This window comes from Fusarium phalaenopsidis (assembly GCF_050370095.1).
Source record: "Fusarium phalaenopsidis strain FUZ10S chromosome Unknown contig_32284, whole genome shotgun sequence".
Taxonomy (NCBI): domain Eukaryota; kingdom Fungi; phylum Ascomycota; class Sordariomycetes; order Hypocreales; family Nectriaceae; genus Fusarium; species Fusarium phalaenopsidis.
Window position 1 is genome coordinate 245,864 of NW_028145414.1, and position 13,769 is coordinate 259,632.

At 52.4% G+C, this 13,769-nt stretch overlaps 7 protein-coding genes across 7 annotated transcripts; 2 read left to right on the plus strand and 5 right to left on the minus strand.

Moving 5' to 3' along the window:
- Positions 1-1,400: 1,400 nt before the first annotated feature.
- Positions 1,401-2,291, plus strand: LRP88_02054 (fumarylacetoacetate hydrolase family protein; the record flags this gene model as incomplete). The annotated part of the gene is made up of 2 exons (XM_083238725.1): positions 1,401-1,568; positions 1,626-2,291. 2 exons carry the CDS (start codon positions 1,401-1,403, stop codon positions 2,289-2,291), a joined length of 834 nt encoding a protein of 277 aa, XP_083105320.1.
- A 234-nt stretch (positions 2,292-2,525) lies between these two features.
- LRP88_02055 (DUF3237 domain-containing protein) lies at positions 2,526-3,206 on the minus strand (the record flags this gene model as incomplete). The annotated part of the gene is made up of 5 exons (XM_083238726.1): positions 2,526-2,638; positions 2,701-2,780; positions 2,836-2,972; positions 3,041-3,075; positions 3,131-3,206. The coding sequence occupies 5 exons, from the start codon at positions 3,204-3,206 to the stop codon at positions 2,526-2,528; spliced, it is 441 nt and encodes a 146-aa protein (XP_083105321.1).
- Positions 3,207-3,627: 421 nt separating this feature from the next.
- On the minus strand, positions 3,628-4,062 carry LRP88_02056 (SRPBCC family protein; the record flags this gene model as incomplete). The annotated part of the gene is made up of 1 exon (XM_083238727.1): positions 3,628-4,062. One exon carries the CDS (start codon positions 4,060-4,062, stop codon positions 3,628-3,630), a length of 435 nt encoding a protein of 144 aa, XP_083105322.1.
- Positions 4,063-4,361: 299 nt separating this feature from the next.
- LRP88_02057 (long-chain specific acyl-CoA dehydrogenase) lies at positions 4,362-5,538 on the plus strand (the record flags this gene model as incomplete). The annotated part of the gene is made up of 4 exons (XM_083238728.1): positions 4,362-4,365; positions 4,427-4,788; positions 4,846-5,009; positions 5,064-5,538. 4 exons carry the CDS (start codon positions 4,362-4,364, stop codon positions 5,536-5,538), a joined length of 1,005 nt encoding a protein of 334 aa, XP_083105323.1.
- A 360-nt stretch (positions 5,539-5,898) lies between these two features.
- Positions 5,899-7,081, minus strand: LRP88_02058 (FAD-dependent oxidoreductase; the record flags this gene model as incomplete). The annotated part of the gene is made up of 3 exons (XM_083238729.1): positions 5,899-6,240; positions 6,334-6,875; positions 6,928-7,081. The coding sequence occupies 3 exons, from the start codon at positions 7,079-7,081 to the stop codon at positions 5,899-5,901; spliced, it is 1,038 nt and encodes a 345-aa protein (XP_083105324.1).
- A 1,232-nt stretch (positions 7,082-8,313) lies between these two features.
- On the minus strand, positions 8,314-9,113 carry LRP88_02059 (uncharacterized protein; the record flags this gene model as incomplete). Its single annotated transcript, XM_083238730.1, has 2 exons — positions 8,314-8,554; positions 8,614-9,113. 2 exons carry the CDS (start codon positions 9,111-9,113, stop codon positions 8,314-8,316), a joined length of 741 nt encoding a protein of 246 aa, XP_083105325.1.
- Positions 9,114-11,244: 2,131 nt separating this feature from the next.
- LRP88_02060 (general substrate transporter) lies at positions 11,245-12,958 on the minus strand (the record flags this gene model as incomplete). Its single annotated transcript, XM_083238731.1, has 3 exons — positions 11,245-11,416; positions 11,471-11,539; positions 11,589-12,958. The coding sequence occupies 3 exons, from the start codon at positions 12,956-12,958 to the stop codon at positions 11,245-11,247; spliced, it is 1,611 nt and encodes a 536-aa protein (XP_083105326.1).
- Positions 12,959-13,769: the final 811 nt, after the last annotated feature.

Below are 13,769 nucleotides of genomic sequence, written 5' to 3' on the forward strand. Positions count from 1 at the left end.
GGCAGTAGCGAGGCCTCGGAAGCTAGCGTCTATGACAAATACGATCAGGGGGCGAGGTCTCTGATTACAAAATGTCGATCCTGGTTGGTTGTCCCGGGGAAGAGATATGTGACTTCCGGACGGCGTTTAGGCCGGAGAACGGAGAACACAGAGATGTGACTACCTAGTCGGGGCTAGCTGTAGATCCGGACCAGCCGCCCCCGCAGAAGCTGGACAAGTCGAAGGCCGCTATACCGACTGTGAAATGTCACATATCACCCCACAAACCCATCCTTTTATCCGAGCAGGCTTCAAGTCCACGTGCGGCTTTAGCTTGCTGTTTTTTTACCCACCCCAAATCTGACAGACCTTTGACTACTAGATCGGCCGGAGTCCGGAACTGAACTGTTGACTCCCGGAGCCCCGCCCGGACTTGACTAGCCACACGAGACCGGTGACCCCTGCTTAAATGCTACTCCCTACGTTTCCCCCGCAAGCGTTCACACCAAGTGTGGGCAAAGACGCCCGAACTTGGCTGATTGCAGCGTCCTGGGATGGGATGGGAGGGTGGCCGAGCAGGGAGGTAGGGAGAGGAAAGAAAGCCTAGACAGGTTTCCACCCACATGAGGGGGTCACGCCGTTCAGAACTGAGCACGTCTGGGGTTTAACCATCATCTTGTTCCCTCTCATAGAGAGACTGCCAGTTGGACTAACGGGCTCGCGTGACTATCCAACGAAACGACAAGATGATCTCTGGCCTATGAGTACTATAGGACCAACAGGGCATCATGTGAGTGCTGTGTCGTGTTAGATCACCGCATTAGGCGATGCCCTCATTTTCAGAAAAACAAGGCTTTTTCAACTGCCGTTTTTCATGCTTCAAGGTGACCGCAGGCGCTCTGTACGACAGTTATGAGCCCGGGAGGTGAACCACCAGTAACTTCCATTGTAACTGCTCTGATTAAGCCGGCATAGGCAGACCGCGAGCCACGAAGGCTGCAGGTTCGAACCTCGCCTTCAGTTGCCTGGAGCTAGTGCATGACAAAGTCTGCCAACACCGGCTTACTGCTAGGCCAAAGGGTCTCACAGAGCATTTCGCCGGAATAAATTCCTTGCAAAATGGGGTGTGTGTCGTGCAGCAATATGACCCTTGATGCCTCGGTACCTGTTAGAAGGTATCTTCTACTTTTGCCATATGGCATAGTGGTATATTGTGTTCAACAATCTTGAAGTAAACGTCAACGGATCTTCGGTCACGCACGTAGCGGCACTAAATCATCGTTCCGCCGGACCAGCCAGCACACCGGCTTTCCGAACCAATCGGTTGGCAAGGTAATAACTGCTTAAAGAGACCAGACAACTAGAGTGAGCCCGATCCCGCTCCCCACCCAAGGATAGCTAGGGATCGATCAACAGCAAACATGAAGAACAATTTTGAACGTCTGGTCCGTTTCCAAGATCCCAGTGGCCGTGTCCTCTATGGAGAAGCGCCATCGTCGGGGGACCCGGTCGGCCAAGAGGTTCCGGTGTACGCCGGAGATGATGCCTGGGACCTGATGGCAACCGCAGCAACTGCCAAGATATCAAAAGTGAGTCACGAGTTTTTATTAAGAACGCTTGAGATCTGTAGCTCATCTCTCTTCTAGGTGTCGAGTCCCTTGCCGCGGGTTTCTATCATCTACGGGATTGGCCTCAACGACAAGACACATATTTCGGAGGCTGGCTTCCCCACCCCGAAGCATCCCACCGTCTTCACCAAGCCGCCGGATGCACTGAGCGGGCCCTTTGACGATTTCCATGTCCACCCAGAGTGTACCAACATGGACTATGAAGGCGAACTGGCCGTCATCATCGGCCAGGATTGCAAATATGTGACTTCGAGCGAGGACGCCCTTAAAAATGTTCTGGGTTACCCTGCAGCAAACGACGTCAGCAGTCGGTACTGGCAACTTCCTGAGATCAGCGGACAGCAACATGGATATGCCAAAAGCTTCGACGGATTCGCGCCCCTGGGGCCCGTCATCGCTTCGCCTACTGCTCTGGGTGATGTGAATCAGCTCACCCTGGTGACCAAGGTCAACGGTGAAGAGCGACAGCGGGCACAGCTGAATGACCTCTTGTTTGGTGTCGGAGATCTCATCGCCCACCTGAGCCGTGGCACCACGCTGCGAGCTGGGACGGTGATCCTCACGGGCTCTCCGAGCGGGGTTGCAGCATTCATGAAGCCACCTGCATGGTTAAAGGATGTGGATACTGTCCAGGTCAGCATCTCGGAGATTGGAAGCATCACGAACCGCTTGGTGTTTGAGTAGGTGGTGTGTCATTTCGTTCTTTTAATAGACTCAGTCTTGCACCGAGGTATCGATAAAAACACGCATTCCCCCATTCACCGCAGAGCAGTTCCCAAGTGTAAACTGGCATGGATATAACTGAACAATAGCCAACTGCCTATGAAATTTTTTCTTGCCAGCTACTGAACCGGTCTAGGCTTCACATAGCTCGGTGTATCGCAAACATTGCTACTTGTTCTGTCCAAGTTTTGCGGGTTAACCAACGACGCGGCTAACCTTTGTCTCCATGAAAAATCCCTTGTCCTCAACAAAAAAGCGTGCGCTGCCAACGAACAAGCTGTCCTCAAGCTCCTTGAGAGGCCCCGGGCCTGCCTGAAAAGTGACATGTGAGGCCGCGTTTCCAAAGTTGTCGTCTTTGCATCAGGGGAACCTGACAGAATGGCCAGGAACACAGCATCTACCTTGATGACACCGTGGTAGGAATAGGTGACCAGGGCGCCGTCTTTGTTTCTGGGGCAGGTAGGTTAGTCAGGAGCAAGAACTTTTCCTGTGAAAAGGTTCTTACTTCAGGATGGCGTTGACATGAATCCGTGCATGGGATTGAGAAGGATTGATGCGGACGTGGTCAGACCCGAAGGCGATCTCGGCATCCACAGGAACGCTGAAGCCTGGCTCACTTACGACGGTCCCGGATGAGATGGGCTTTCGGGGTTCGCAGCGGTGAGCTGATGACACAGGCAATGTGATGGGGTGGCTACGTAGAGACTCACCACGACGTTCAGAACCTCTCCATTGGAAGTGCTGCCTGTCGCTGTTCAGTAAAGTATTGGGCCGCGGGCAAGTGATATTGATTATGTTACCTATTTTAAAGTCAGGGGCGGGATACAGGCGGGCCAGGAAAGCTGGCTCGAGTGAAGGGGAGGTTGACTGCGCCATGATGTTCTCTCAGTATGTTGCCGTATTTGCAGTATAATGACCTCTGGGACTCATCGCTCCTACGGACTACGCACCACAAGCGTTATGTATGCGATCCATCTGGATCCAAACAAACACCCAGCCTGGTTGTTTCCGTCTTCCATGGATCGGACTTATCGTGGCCTCCGGGCTTGACTTTAGAGTCTAACATGAATCGGGGTGGAAGTTGCGGGAGAGCAAGAATGTAGGAAATGTTGCGGGTTTGGGACTACAGTCAAATTGTGGCATATTCATTATCGATTGAATCCAGAGCTCGTGGAATTGCTGTCTTCTAATATTCTCCTGTAGTATATCTCCAGTCGATCCGAAAGTAGTGATTCCTCAGCCCATCACTTGATGTTGGCGAGCCGCTCATCACAGACTCAGTCGAAGGCCTCTCTTCCTAACTCTTTGCGAGAGTCTCTTCAAGACCAGAAATAGACCTCTTGATGAACTCGCTCATGACGGGGGAAATGATTGCAAGTCCTTGCTGATCAATGGATTCGGCGTCCGCGGTCCACGTCAGAACTGTTTCATCCGCACCATTCTGTTCAAGATGAATCGTGCCGTGAAATCCAGTCATGGGGGAAGGGGTAGGATCCAAGATTCGATAGCCAATGGTGTGGGACTCGGGTTCAAGAACTTGGAGCCTCTCCTGGAAGATGATGCCCGACTCGGTCACGGTTCTCACTGCGCCGACCCCTTCACCCTCGACGATGCACTTGGAAACACTCGGTGCCCAGGTGTGGACGTCCTCGAATTTGGATATGATAGACCAGACTTTTTGGGCTTGGTGGTGGAGTGACTGGACCTCCTTGTGAACAAGAGTTCGCGCCATTGGCTGGGTGTCGATTAGGGAGGCTAGCGATTAGGAGTGATAATAAACCGAGTATAAGTGATGACTCGGCCTAATGCAAAAACGATTTGCTTACTGTAACATTTGTGACTCAAAGCGGGCTTTGGTTGGCAATTAATGCATCTGCCGGGCTATGTCTCAATTCGGGGTTCATTGTAAGCCCGGGCTCTTCGGGCCGGGGGGGATGCTTTCTAGCCGACATGGTCTCATTCCATATTTGGTGATGCCGAGGCAGTTCGGGGTCTTCTTGGATGGAAGCTTAGCTTGCGCCATTCATCATCATGTGTATGATTTTTCAGCATCTACTTCAATTACTCTTCCAACACATCATTTCTTTGCCATAGAGTTGCCTCAAATCTGTCTCTTCGGCGCCATGTCCCCCCCCCCAACAGCCACATACCCTTCGCCGAGCCTCCGTGGCTCAAAGGAGCCCCCTCCCCGTATTTCAACGAGTCGCATCGCAGGTTCCAATCGACTTGCCGCAAATTTGTCGATGAGAACCTCAATGACCACGCTCTCGAGTGGGAGACGGCAGAGGAGGTGCCATCAGACCTGTTTGAGATTTTTGCCCGGGGCAACTTTGTCCTTCCGGCTCTGCCAGCGCCTCTGCCTGTCGAATGGCTCAAAAGGCTGGGCATTACGCACATGCCTGGCCAGGTGCCGGTAGAGGAATGGGATGCTCTCCATACCCTGATTTACGCGGATGAAGTGCGTTCTGACGGATGCGACCTGACCAAGAGAGACTGACGAGATCGACAACGACAGATGAGTCGCTCGGGACTAGCTGGCCCGCCCGGGTCAATCACCACCGGCATGGCATTCGGTGTGCCCCCTCTTTTGCTTTACGCGGATTCGCAACTGCAAAACAGATTCCTCCCGGATCTTTTGCTAGGACGCGAGAGGACTTGCATTGCCATTACAGAGCCCGAGTAGGTTGAACCGGCCTGCACCTGGCAGGCATTGATGATTGATCTTGAACTCAGTGCCGGCTCCGACGTGGCCAACATCACCACGACTGCCGAGCTCATCGGCAACGAGTACGTAATCAACGGTGCCAAGAAATGGATCACCAACGGGATGATGGCAGACTACGCCACCATGGCGGTCCGCACCGGCGGAGAGGGCTCTGGTGGCAAGGGAATCTCACTGATCGTGGTGCCGCTCAAGGACCAGCCCGGGGTGACCAGGAGACGCCTCAAGGTTTCGGGTCAGATCGTGGCTGGCACCTCGTTCATGGAACTTGACGATGTGAGGGTCCCGCGCGAGAACCTGATAGGCCGTGAGAACGAGGGCATGAAGTACATCATGCACAACTTTAACCACGAGCGCATGTTCATCTCGGTCGGCGTGACGCGGCAGGCCAGGGTTGCCCTCAGCTCGGCTTTCGCCTATTGTCTCCAGCGCAGAGCCTTCGACAAGGTAGATGTACCTGGTTCATTTGTGAATCCTGTTTGCTAACAAATTCACCCGTCAAGACCCTCATCGAACAACCTGTAGTGCGCCATAGGCTTGCCAAGTGTGGTGCACTGCTCGAGTCGCAATGGACATGGCCCTTGGGTAAATTGCTCGACTTTAACGGAGATCCTGACTTGACGCTTTCGACTACCTCTGACAGTCGCTTTTCGGCGTATTCTTCAGCGTCGAAGCTGTACAGCCACATAGGCTGTGGCATTTTGAGAAACGATGGGTCGGCTGAAACCGCTTTCCAGTCAGTCTGGTGCCATCGATGCCGAGTCTCCCAGCCCATTCGCTGCGTCAAGCTGGTTCTCTCGAATCTGTGGGCTGTCAACAAAGTCCTGCCATCGCGTTGAAAGTGTCTTACCGAAGCTTCTCAAAAGCCTTGAACGCGGTCGGGATATCGTCCCTGGCTAACTTGTCAAGCAAAACGCCAATAGTGGCGGCGTCCTCGAATGCTTGTGCGGCACCTTGGCCTGACGTGGGTAGATGTGGATGGGCAGCATCCCCTGCCAGCACAATGCGGCCTTTGGGGGACACCCACTGTCGAATAGGGTCACACCAGAGAAGCTTCCAGTCGATCAACTTTTCTTTCGGAATCACTTTCATTGCCGCCTGGATAACGGGATCCCAGCCGTCGACAGCCTGGAGCAGCTCTTTGATATCTCCTGGATTCGACCAAGACTCTTCAACCTCGTAGGTATCCTATGCAAGGGTCAGGTATTACATCTCATCATGCACAAGACTGAGGAAGCTCGCCTTGTGCGTGCAAAATATTATAGCCTGGCGGACAGCAACCGTGATGAACATGATGGCATGGATGTCAGTGCCCAACCAGACTTTGAAGCTATCCTCCTTGACCTCAGTCTGAGGCTTTGTGAGAGGATCGTTGGCGAAGAGATCGAATGGAAAGCAACTTCGATAGACGGCAAACCCACTGGTGCGAGGATACTGGTGAATGCCGATGACATGCTTCCGCGCTGTGCTATGTATTCCGTCAGCGGCAATGACAGCATCGGCTTGCAGGCGTTCTCCACCAACAACAACGCCCGCGCAGTCGTCTTGTTCGAAATAGGACTCGACCCTTGTGCCGAACCGAAACTCGATCCCGAGCGACTTGGCATGATCAAATATCAGACGCTGCAAAGATCCTCTATTAGAGTACAGAACCGGATATCCATCAAACTCTGTAGGCATCGGCGCTTGAAGGAGCGTCTTGCCGAGCTTATCAGCGATGGTCATGGAAGACGGCTTTCCAGACACCCTGGTCTCCTCTGCGAGCACATCTCCCCAGTTTCTCACGACACGGGTGGCATTTGAGCCGAGCTGGATGATGTCGCCTAATCGACGTCAGTGCATGTTAAGACCTGGGTGCTGCTCAAGGCCACATACCCTGCGTTGTGAGTTGCTTTACGCCCTCGACAACTCCAACCTCAAACCCCTTCCTGGCGAGCTCGATGGCCGTGGCCAGACCCGCGTAGCCTGCTCCGACAACTATGAGACGGCCCTTGGTGACGCCATTCTTGGAAGCATTGTCGGAAGCCATTTTGCGAGTATATTTGCTGGATTCATAAAGAGGTTTGCTTTTCTGCTTGATCTTGGCATCATTGTCATCATCGTTCCACTTTATATGTCATTATGAATGGAATCTCCTCGAACGCTATGGATTGCTCCGAGCCCGGCCCGAACCAGGAAGGTTCGCTGGAAGCTCAGGGCCTGCTCCGGATTCCAGAGCACCGAGCTCCCGAAATCCCCTCAATATTGGGCACGACTGGTGGTACAGAGGCCGGTGGGCCATGCGATGGCGACTGCAGTTGCCGAGCTGGAATGGGCGAGTTTACCACGTATAATTACCCCAGAGAGCCCAGAGAGCCCATATAGCCAAGCAGTAGAAGCTAGCTTCTCCCAGTTTTCCCTTTCCTTCTTCACTCTGTCAATATGTTCACAGACTTCGATTCTGATGTCTCGCAAGCTTGAAGCTTCCTTCTTCAGACTAACAACATTCGCAACATGATCAATTTCTATCGTGGATTTCTGGTAACACATGCCCCGTATGAGAGCGGCCCTTTCCTCCCTGACCTACGGCGATGAGCATCACCGGATCGCTATAGCAACGATCCGGAGGGCAAGCAGCAAGCAGCTCAACAGTCGTGATTTAGAACACACCGCTTTCGGCTTCAGGTATCTACCGGACCACCTCTCGGCCTAGAAGAAAGGAATAAGAAAGGTATCAGGTCATTGTGGTTTGTCAACCATGGTCCTGCAACGCCCATCCACCACAAGAAAATAGATAGAAGAAATATGATAGACACAAGTGGATCAATCCGAATCCACTGATGAATCCATGAGCTCTGTGAAATCCCAATTGTTTCGGGAAAACCCCCCTGGCATAGATTTTGATCCAGAGGACCATGAACGAGTTTAAACGAGCTCCTGAGGCATGCCAATGTTTGCGTCATCTCAAAGAATCTGGCAAGTACCCTGGCGCGTAAGAAATTCCATGCCAGTTTACTTGAGCCCCGAGACCACATATCATAGTGTCGATGCCCCTGTACGAAGGGGATTAGTATAAAAACTTCATAAAGACCTCAAAGTCGGGATTAGGAAGAAAGGTACTACAATGCTCAAATTCAAGATCCAGAAGGCCGGAAGAGGATCCCTGAAAGGTGTTAGTTGGCCATAAGGTGACTTGGGATGACAGCAGACGCACGTTGCCCATGGGATCAGCCCAATTGTTGAGGCCTGGTTTCTCGCCATGCCCGATAGAGCCCAGCAAATTTAAAACACCACCCCCGTCAGATCGGAATTGCTGCCTTCAACTGCTTGTCTGGCAAGTGGCGCTAGCTCCTTGGGGAACTGCTGCGAGACTTCTGACTCTGAATTAAACTCGACACGGAGGAAGTGGCTTACCCCAATGTCAAGTAGGGACAGGTTGGATTGAACCGTTGAGCGCTGCGTGTCCTCGAGTATGTGAACAAACATGTTGATAAGGGCATACAGGGGAACGTGGAATCCAATGCTGGAACAAGAGGATTAGCTTGGGACAAGAGTGTCCTGGATAAGGCGTCTGCGGCCTACAGGATGGATGTGCAGGCATCCAGGCGGACAAATTGAGCCGCCATGGCTGCCTTTCTTGCAGTCGGGATAACGGTTTCCAATGGTGCTTGCACCTGAAGTTGTAGTTCAGGATCACCCTGGAGGTTGAAGAGGCGTTGTGACCAAGGGTAGCTGAGAGGGGTATGAATGTCTAGCACGATGGTATAATATGCCATGCGGATATAGATGGCCTGCTGCAAGTCTATATCTTGGCCTGGCTTCCCTGGTTCCAACGGCGAATCAAGATCAACGACCTTTTGGATGTGGCTCGCCAGCGTCTTGAGCTTCTGATCCAGCTCGGCGACTGTTCTGACGAGAACCTCCGCGGACTGCTGGTTGGTCTCGATAAGGGTGAGTCTTTTTGATGTTAACGAGGACATCTGAGCCAGCTTGATGAGAGTGATCGCGTATCGAGAGTTCGAAGAGGTTTCACAATGGCCCTTCTGAGGTAGAGAGCAGCTTATCTGATCGTCGTCGATCATCTGGGAAACGAGGGGTTTTTAGCTCACGTGGTGGAAGAGGGAAGCTCGCGACATACTGAAGGACGACCCGAGCGGGCCGCGCAGTTCTTTTCTAGACAATAAGCAGCCTAAAAGATGCGATTCCGAACCTCCTTCTCCTCTCGGCTCATGTTCCAAGATGATGCCGCCTGGCGGTGAAGTCTCTTGGAGCATGTCAGCCGTAGGGCAACTGTGGACAGCATGTACTCGAGGCAAAACCTCCCAATGCTGTCGCTGAAGTAACCCTGACAAGCCAGGTCAGGTCAGACTCTTTTGCTTCAAGAATAGGAGAATATAGTACCATTATGGTCAGCGCCTGTATGGCCATGATGATACGAACACGCCAGGGCTTAACCTACGAGACTTTGCGTTAGCGAAAGGGAGAACATTGGGGTGGGGAGTAACTATATTCTTGATGGGCCAGCCGGTCTCGATCCAAGGTTGCACCAATGCTTTAACAGTATTAGTCGTGGGTTAAAGCTAGGAGACAATATGTATGGCAAAGAGCTGAAGAGGTGATTTGAGAAGTTGTAACTCTGTGAGAGGAAGTTCCGATGAAGAAAGTCGATATAGAGAACCAGGGTTGAGAGGGGCTAGGTAGGGGAGGATCGTTCAAGCCGATAAGATTGTGATGTTGTCGTGTATTAATTATTCTCGTTTTTGCTGTTATGGCTGAGGGCTATTTTGGGAGATGTCATTAATGATAAGAAAAGGGGAATTAAGCTGAAGCAATACGGGGTAATAGAGGCTTGTTTAATATGATAAGGCTGAACGGCTGGTGCCTGACTCCCCGTTGTTGGCTCGATTTCTGACATATTAGCCGCACCTAGACCAGGCAGGTGTCGCCACGTACCTGTTCTGTCCTTCAGGGTTAATGAGACTCCTATCCTTTGCTGCCGTGCTTTTTTCTGACACTTCTCTGCTACTGAACGTGCTCGTCTACGGTTGACCTTGTCAAGTATTAAATCTGATATTAGCAGCATCTGTTGCTCTGTTCATTACTTGCTTCATCAAAGATTTCCATCACCTCCGGATCTCTCTCACGCCCGTCTTGATCTCTTTCTCTCTCATGTGTTTCTCACATTTACTCTGCCCATCACCAAGAGGCCATCACAGTTTTTTTTGTGGTCTCCCACCTCATTATCGTGTGCCCGTCAACATGTCCAACCATCCCAACCGACTCACTCCTGAAGACATCGCCAGAATGCGCCAGAGAGCAGGAGCTGATCCAGCATACAGACCCCGATCCAGGCCTCAGTCTGCTGCCGCAGCAAGCCAGCACCGGGGCTCTCAAGAGTCCCACCCACGGCGGCCTGCGAGCCAAGGAAACCCACAGCCTCAACCACCTGGTCGGCCATCGTCGGAGCCCGCGGGCCACCGTCAACGCCCCTCAAATGGCCCTTTCGAGCCACTCTTCGAACCAATCGCCGACGGCTCCCCCAGAATGCCGCCTCCGCCGCCGGGAGGTTTCCGGCGAGCCCCTCAAGGTCCGTCGGCTGGACCTCCTGACCATGGTGATCCTCCAAGACTTACAACAGGAGGTGGGACTCCAACGGGTCGCCAGAATGAGCAGGCTCGCTCTCGGCCACCCAACCAAAGCCCCGAGGGTCAGTGTGGACAGTGCCGCCCTCAACCAAATGGCGGGGCCTCTCACGGTCATGTCCACCGAGACCATACTCCGACCGGACACCCGATCTCCGACAACAGCCAGCACGATAAACCCCCTCCCCCCAGATACCACGCCTCCAGTGGTAATTCCAATCAGCCCGGCCCTGGTGCAAGACATGAGCGCCAACATCCCAAGCATGGCGATGGCCACGATGCACACCCCAGGCTGCTCAATCCTAACACCAGCTTATCACTCCACATTATTGGAAACGTTGTTTCCTCGTTGGTTGCGGTTGTGTTTGATGCAGACGACTCTCAATTTGGAGGTCCAGGTCGATTTGCAGCCTCCTGTGCTGGACACGTAGCCCCCCTCACCTCCGGCACCCATGCCGAAGATGCTGTCGGAGGAAGTGTTGATGATGCGGCCATATCCCTGCTTCTCCATAACTAATTAGCTTTATAAAGAATAGACAGCAGAGTTAAAAGATCTCATAAGATATATAATCTAGATCCGCTCAATCTTAGATATAGTTGGTTCTTTCTCAACGTCGTCATCATCCCCAAGCATGTCTCTTTCCTTCTCCGACTTGTCGTTATTAAATTTGCGAGTTGCTGCGGCGGCGTCGCCCTTTCGCCCAGTGTCGAAAAGAACAGAGACTTCCTCGATGGTCATGTTTCTACAAGCTAGGGTTAGCTATACGCTAGGAAGCAAGGGATGGAACAAGACTTACCTAGTTTCGGGGAAGAAGAATAAGATGAGTACCAGATACATGGCAATGACGGCGATGTAGACGATGTAGCTGTTGGGAGTTAGTGATAATTTCAAGTGGTGAGTGGATCTAAACTTACTATTTCCACGCAATGGCTTCAAGGGCCACAGGGTTGACCCATTGGTTAAAAGCCAGCGCAACACTTTGAACACTGAGTTCGATGCTGAGGCCCTTGAGTCTCAGATTATACGGCAGAATCTCAGCGCCATACGCAAACGGCAGCGGTGACCAACTCATGCAGTAGAAGGTCTTGAAGATGTACATCATCGGAACCACCGCGATTCCCACGCTGCGGGAGGGGTTTTCGGCAAAAGAGCCGCTAAGACCAGTGATAACAGCGTAAGCAGCGCACATTCCAGCGGTTCCCGTGATCCAGAGCGTGCGGCGACCGACGCGCTCTGCACTCATGGCTCCAGCGTAGGCCCAGAAAAGAGACCAAATTGCCATGCCACCATTGATGCCAGCAATCGCGCTTGATGACGTAATTCCCACAAGCTTGAGTGCCGGCGAGAGGTAGTAGGCAATGATGCCATTGCCAACCCAGTTGGAGCCCGTGCCCATAGTGACTAGAACAAGCAGCCGCCGCCTGTTACCAGGAGTCTTGAGGAAGTCGGTATACTTGGCGTTGTTGTTTTCCTTCTCAAGCTGTAGAGCGCGGCAAATTTCGTCGTACTCGTATCTGACCAACTCATCGTTGATGTCACCGTTGGCGTGTTCGTCGGCAAGAACCTTGAGTGCTTCGTCGGACCGGTCGTGGTCGACCAGCCATCGTGGACTCTCAGGAACGAAGAGAAGATGGATCAGGACAACTGCTGGGGCAAAAGCCTGAAACAAACAAGGTGCTCGCCATCTCCACTCAGTCGACGGCCAGGATAGGGCTCCATAGCCGAACCAGGCGGCAACAATCTGGCCCACATAGTAGTTGCTGTAGTAAGCTGTGGCAACGTACGGTCGAAGACGAGGATGGGCGAGTTCCTGAAGCAGTGCAATGCCCGTTATCTTCCCAAACGGCCCGCTTGCTCCAATCACTACCCTCCCACCGATGAAGGTGCCAATGTTCTTGGCAAAGGCATTGAGGAAGGCACCGAGGATCAGGAGGATAGATCCAATAGCTAAGCACCACTTTCTACCCCAGAGACCGTTTATCCAAGAAGCTGCAAAGGGTGTAACGATAGCAGGGAGGAACAAACTCGCAGATATGAGGCCCAGCGTGTTCCCCGAGGGATAATCGAAGTATTCCTCCCACTCGGGGATCGCCTGCAACGCATTCATTAAAGAAGCGTCGTATCCTAAGTAGAATACAGCGAAGTAGAAGCCCACGCAGTGCCAGACATTCTTGCGGAGGCCCGGATCCTTGTACCATGTTGGGTGGGTGTTGTTTTTGAGATGCATAAAATGCATCTTCTTTGCCGCTTTTGGCTTCAAGAACTCGGCCACAGCCTTGAACATCTTGGAAAGCAAGGTGGGAGAAGTTATAGAATGGGGGATATACAAGGGGGCGTGTTGAGGGGAGATATTTGAAGGGGGATGTGATGAAGTGGATGGTTAGGACCCAGGTGGCTTCAAATGCTATACTTATACGCTCCTTTCTCGTGCCAGTTATGCGGGGTAAGCTGGGGAAAACCTGGGGTAAGGGTGGTGGTAACCCATTGGTCCTTGACTTACGCACTGCTACATCGGAACGATGTCCTGCTACATCGGAACGATGGCCGGCTACACCAGTATGTCAATTTTAACCCCAATTAGGCGGGTCACGGCAGAAGCTGGCTGGCTGCAACTTAAGCCCCGCAGGGGCCCGATCGTGTTAGTATCCCATGAGTGCCCAAGGGCCTCCAAGCCGTACCTCGCCCCAGTGTCACCCTTCTAGCAGTTTTAGGCGATATATGATGTCTTTTTGCTAAAGCCTGATGATTATGATAACCTCCCCTTAAGGCAGAAGTGAGGTAAGAATTATGTACCTCTCATCTATATGATTATATTTGGCCATAACCCCCCGTTGTGACCTCGTTGGAGGTCCTTGGGCACTCATAGGATACTCTGGCCAGAAATGGTTCATATTTGGACTTGTTCTCTTGCTTACCCTACCTAGAAGATACAGCCAGAAAAAACGACTAAGAAGTATATTGTAATTTACGTCGAATCCTCGACTCTTTGGTGCCGAACTTTGGACGAACCTCGACAGGAAACAGGCTCCCTATCCTACCATTATACCGCTGTCCCGTGAGGCCATAGCCGGCTTAAATCCGTTGGTCACAACCTC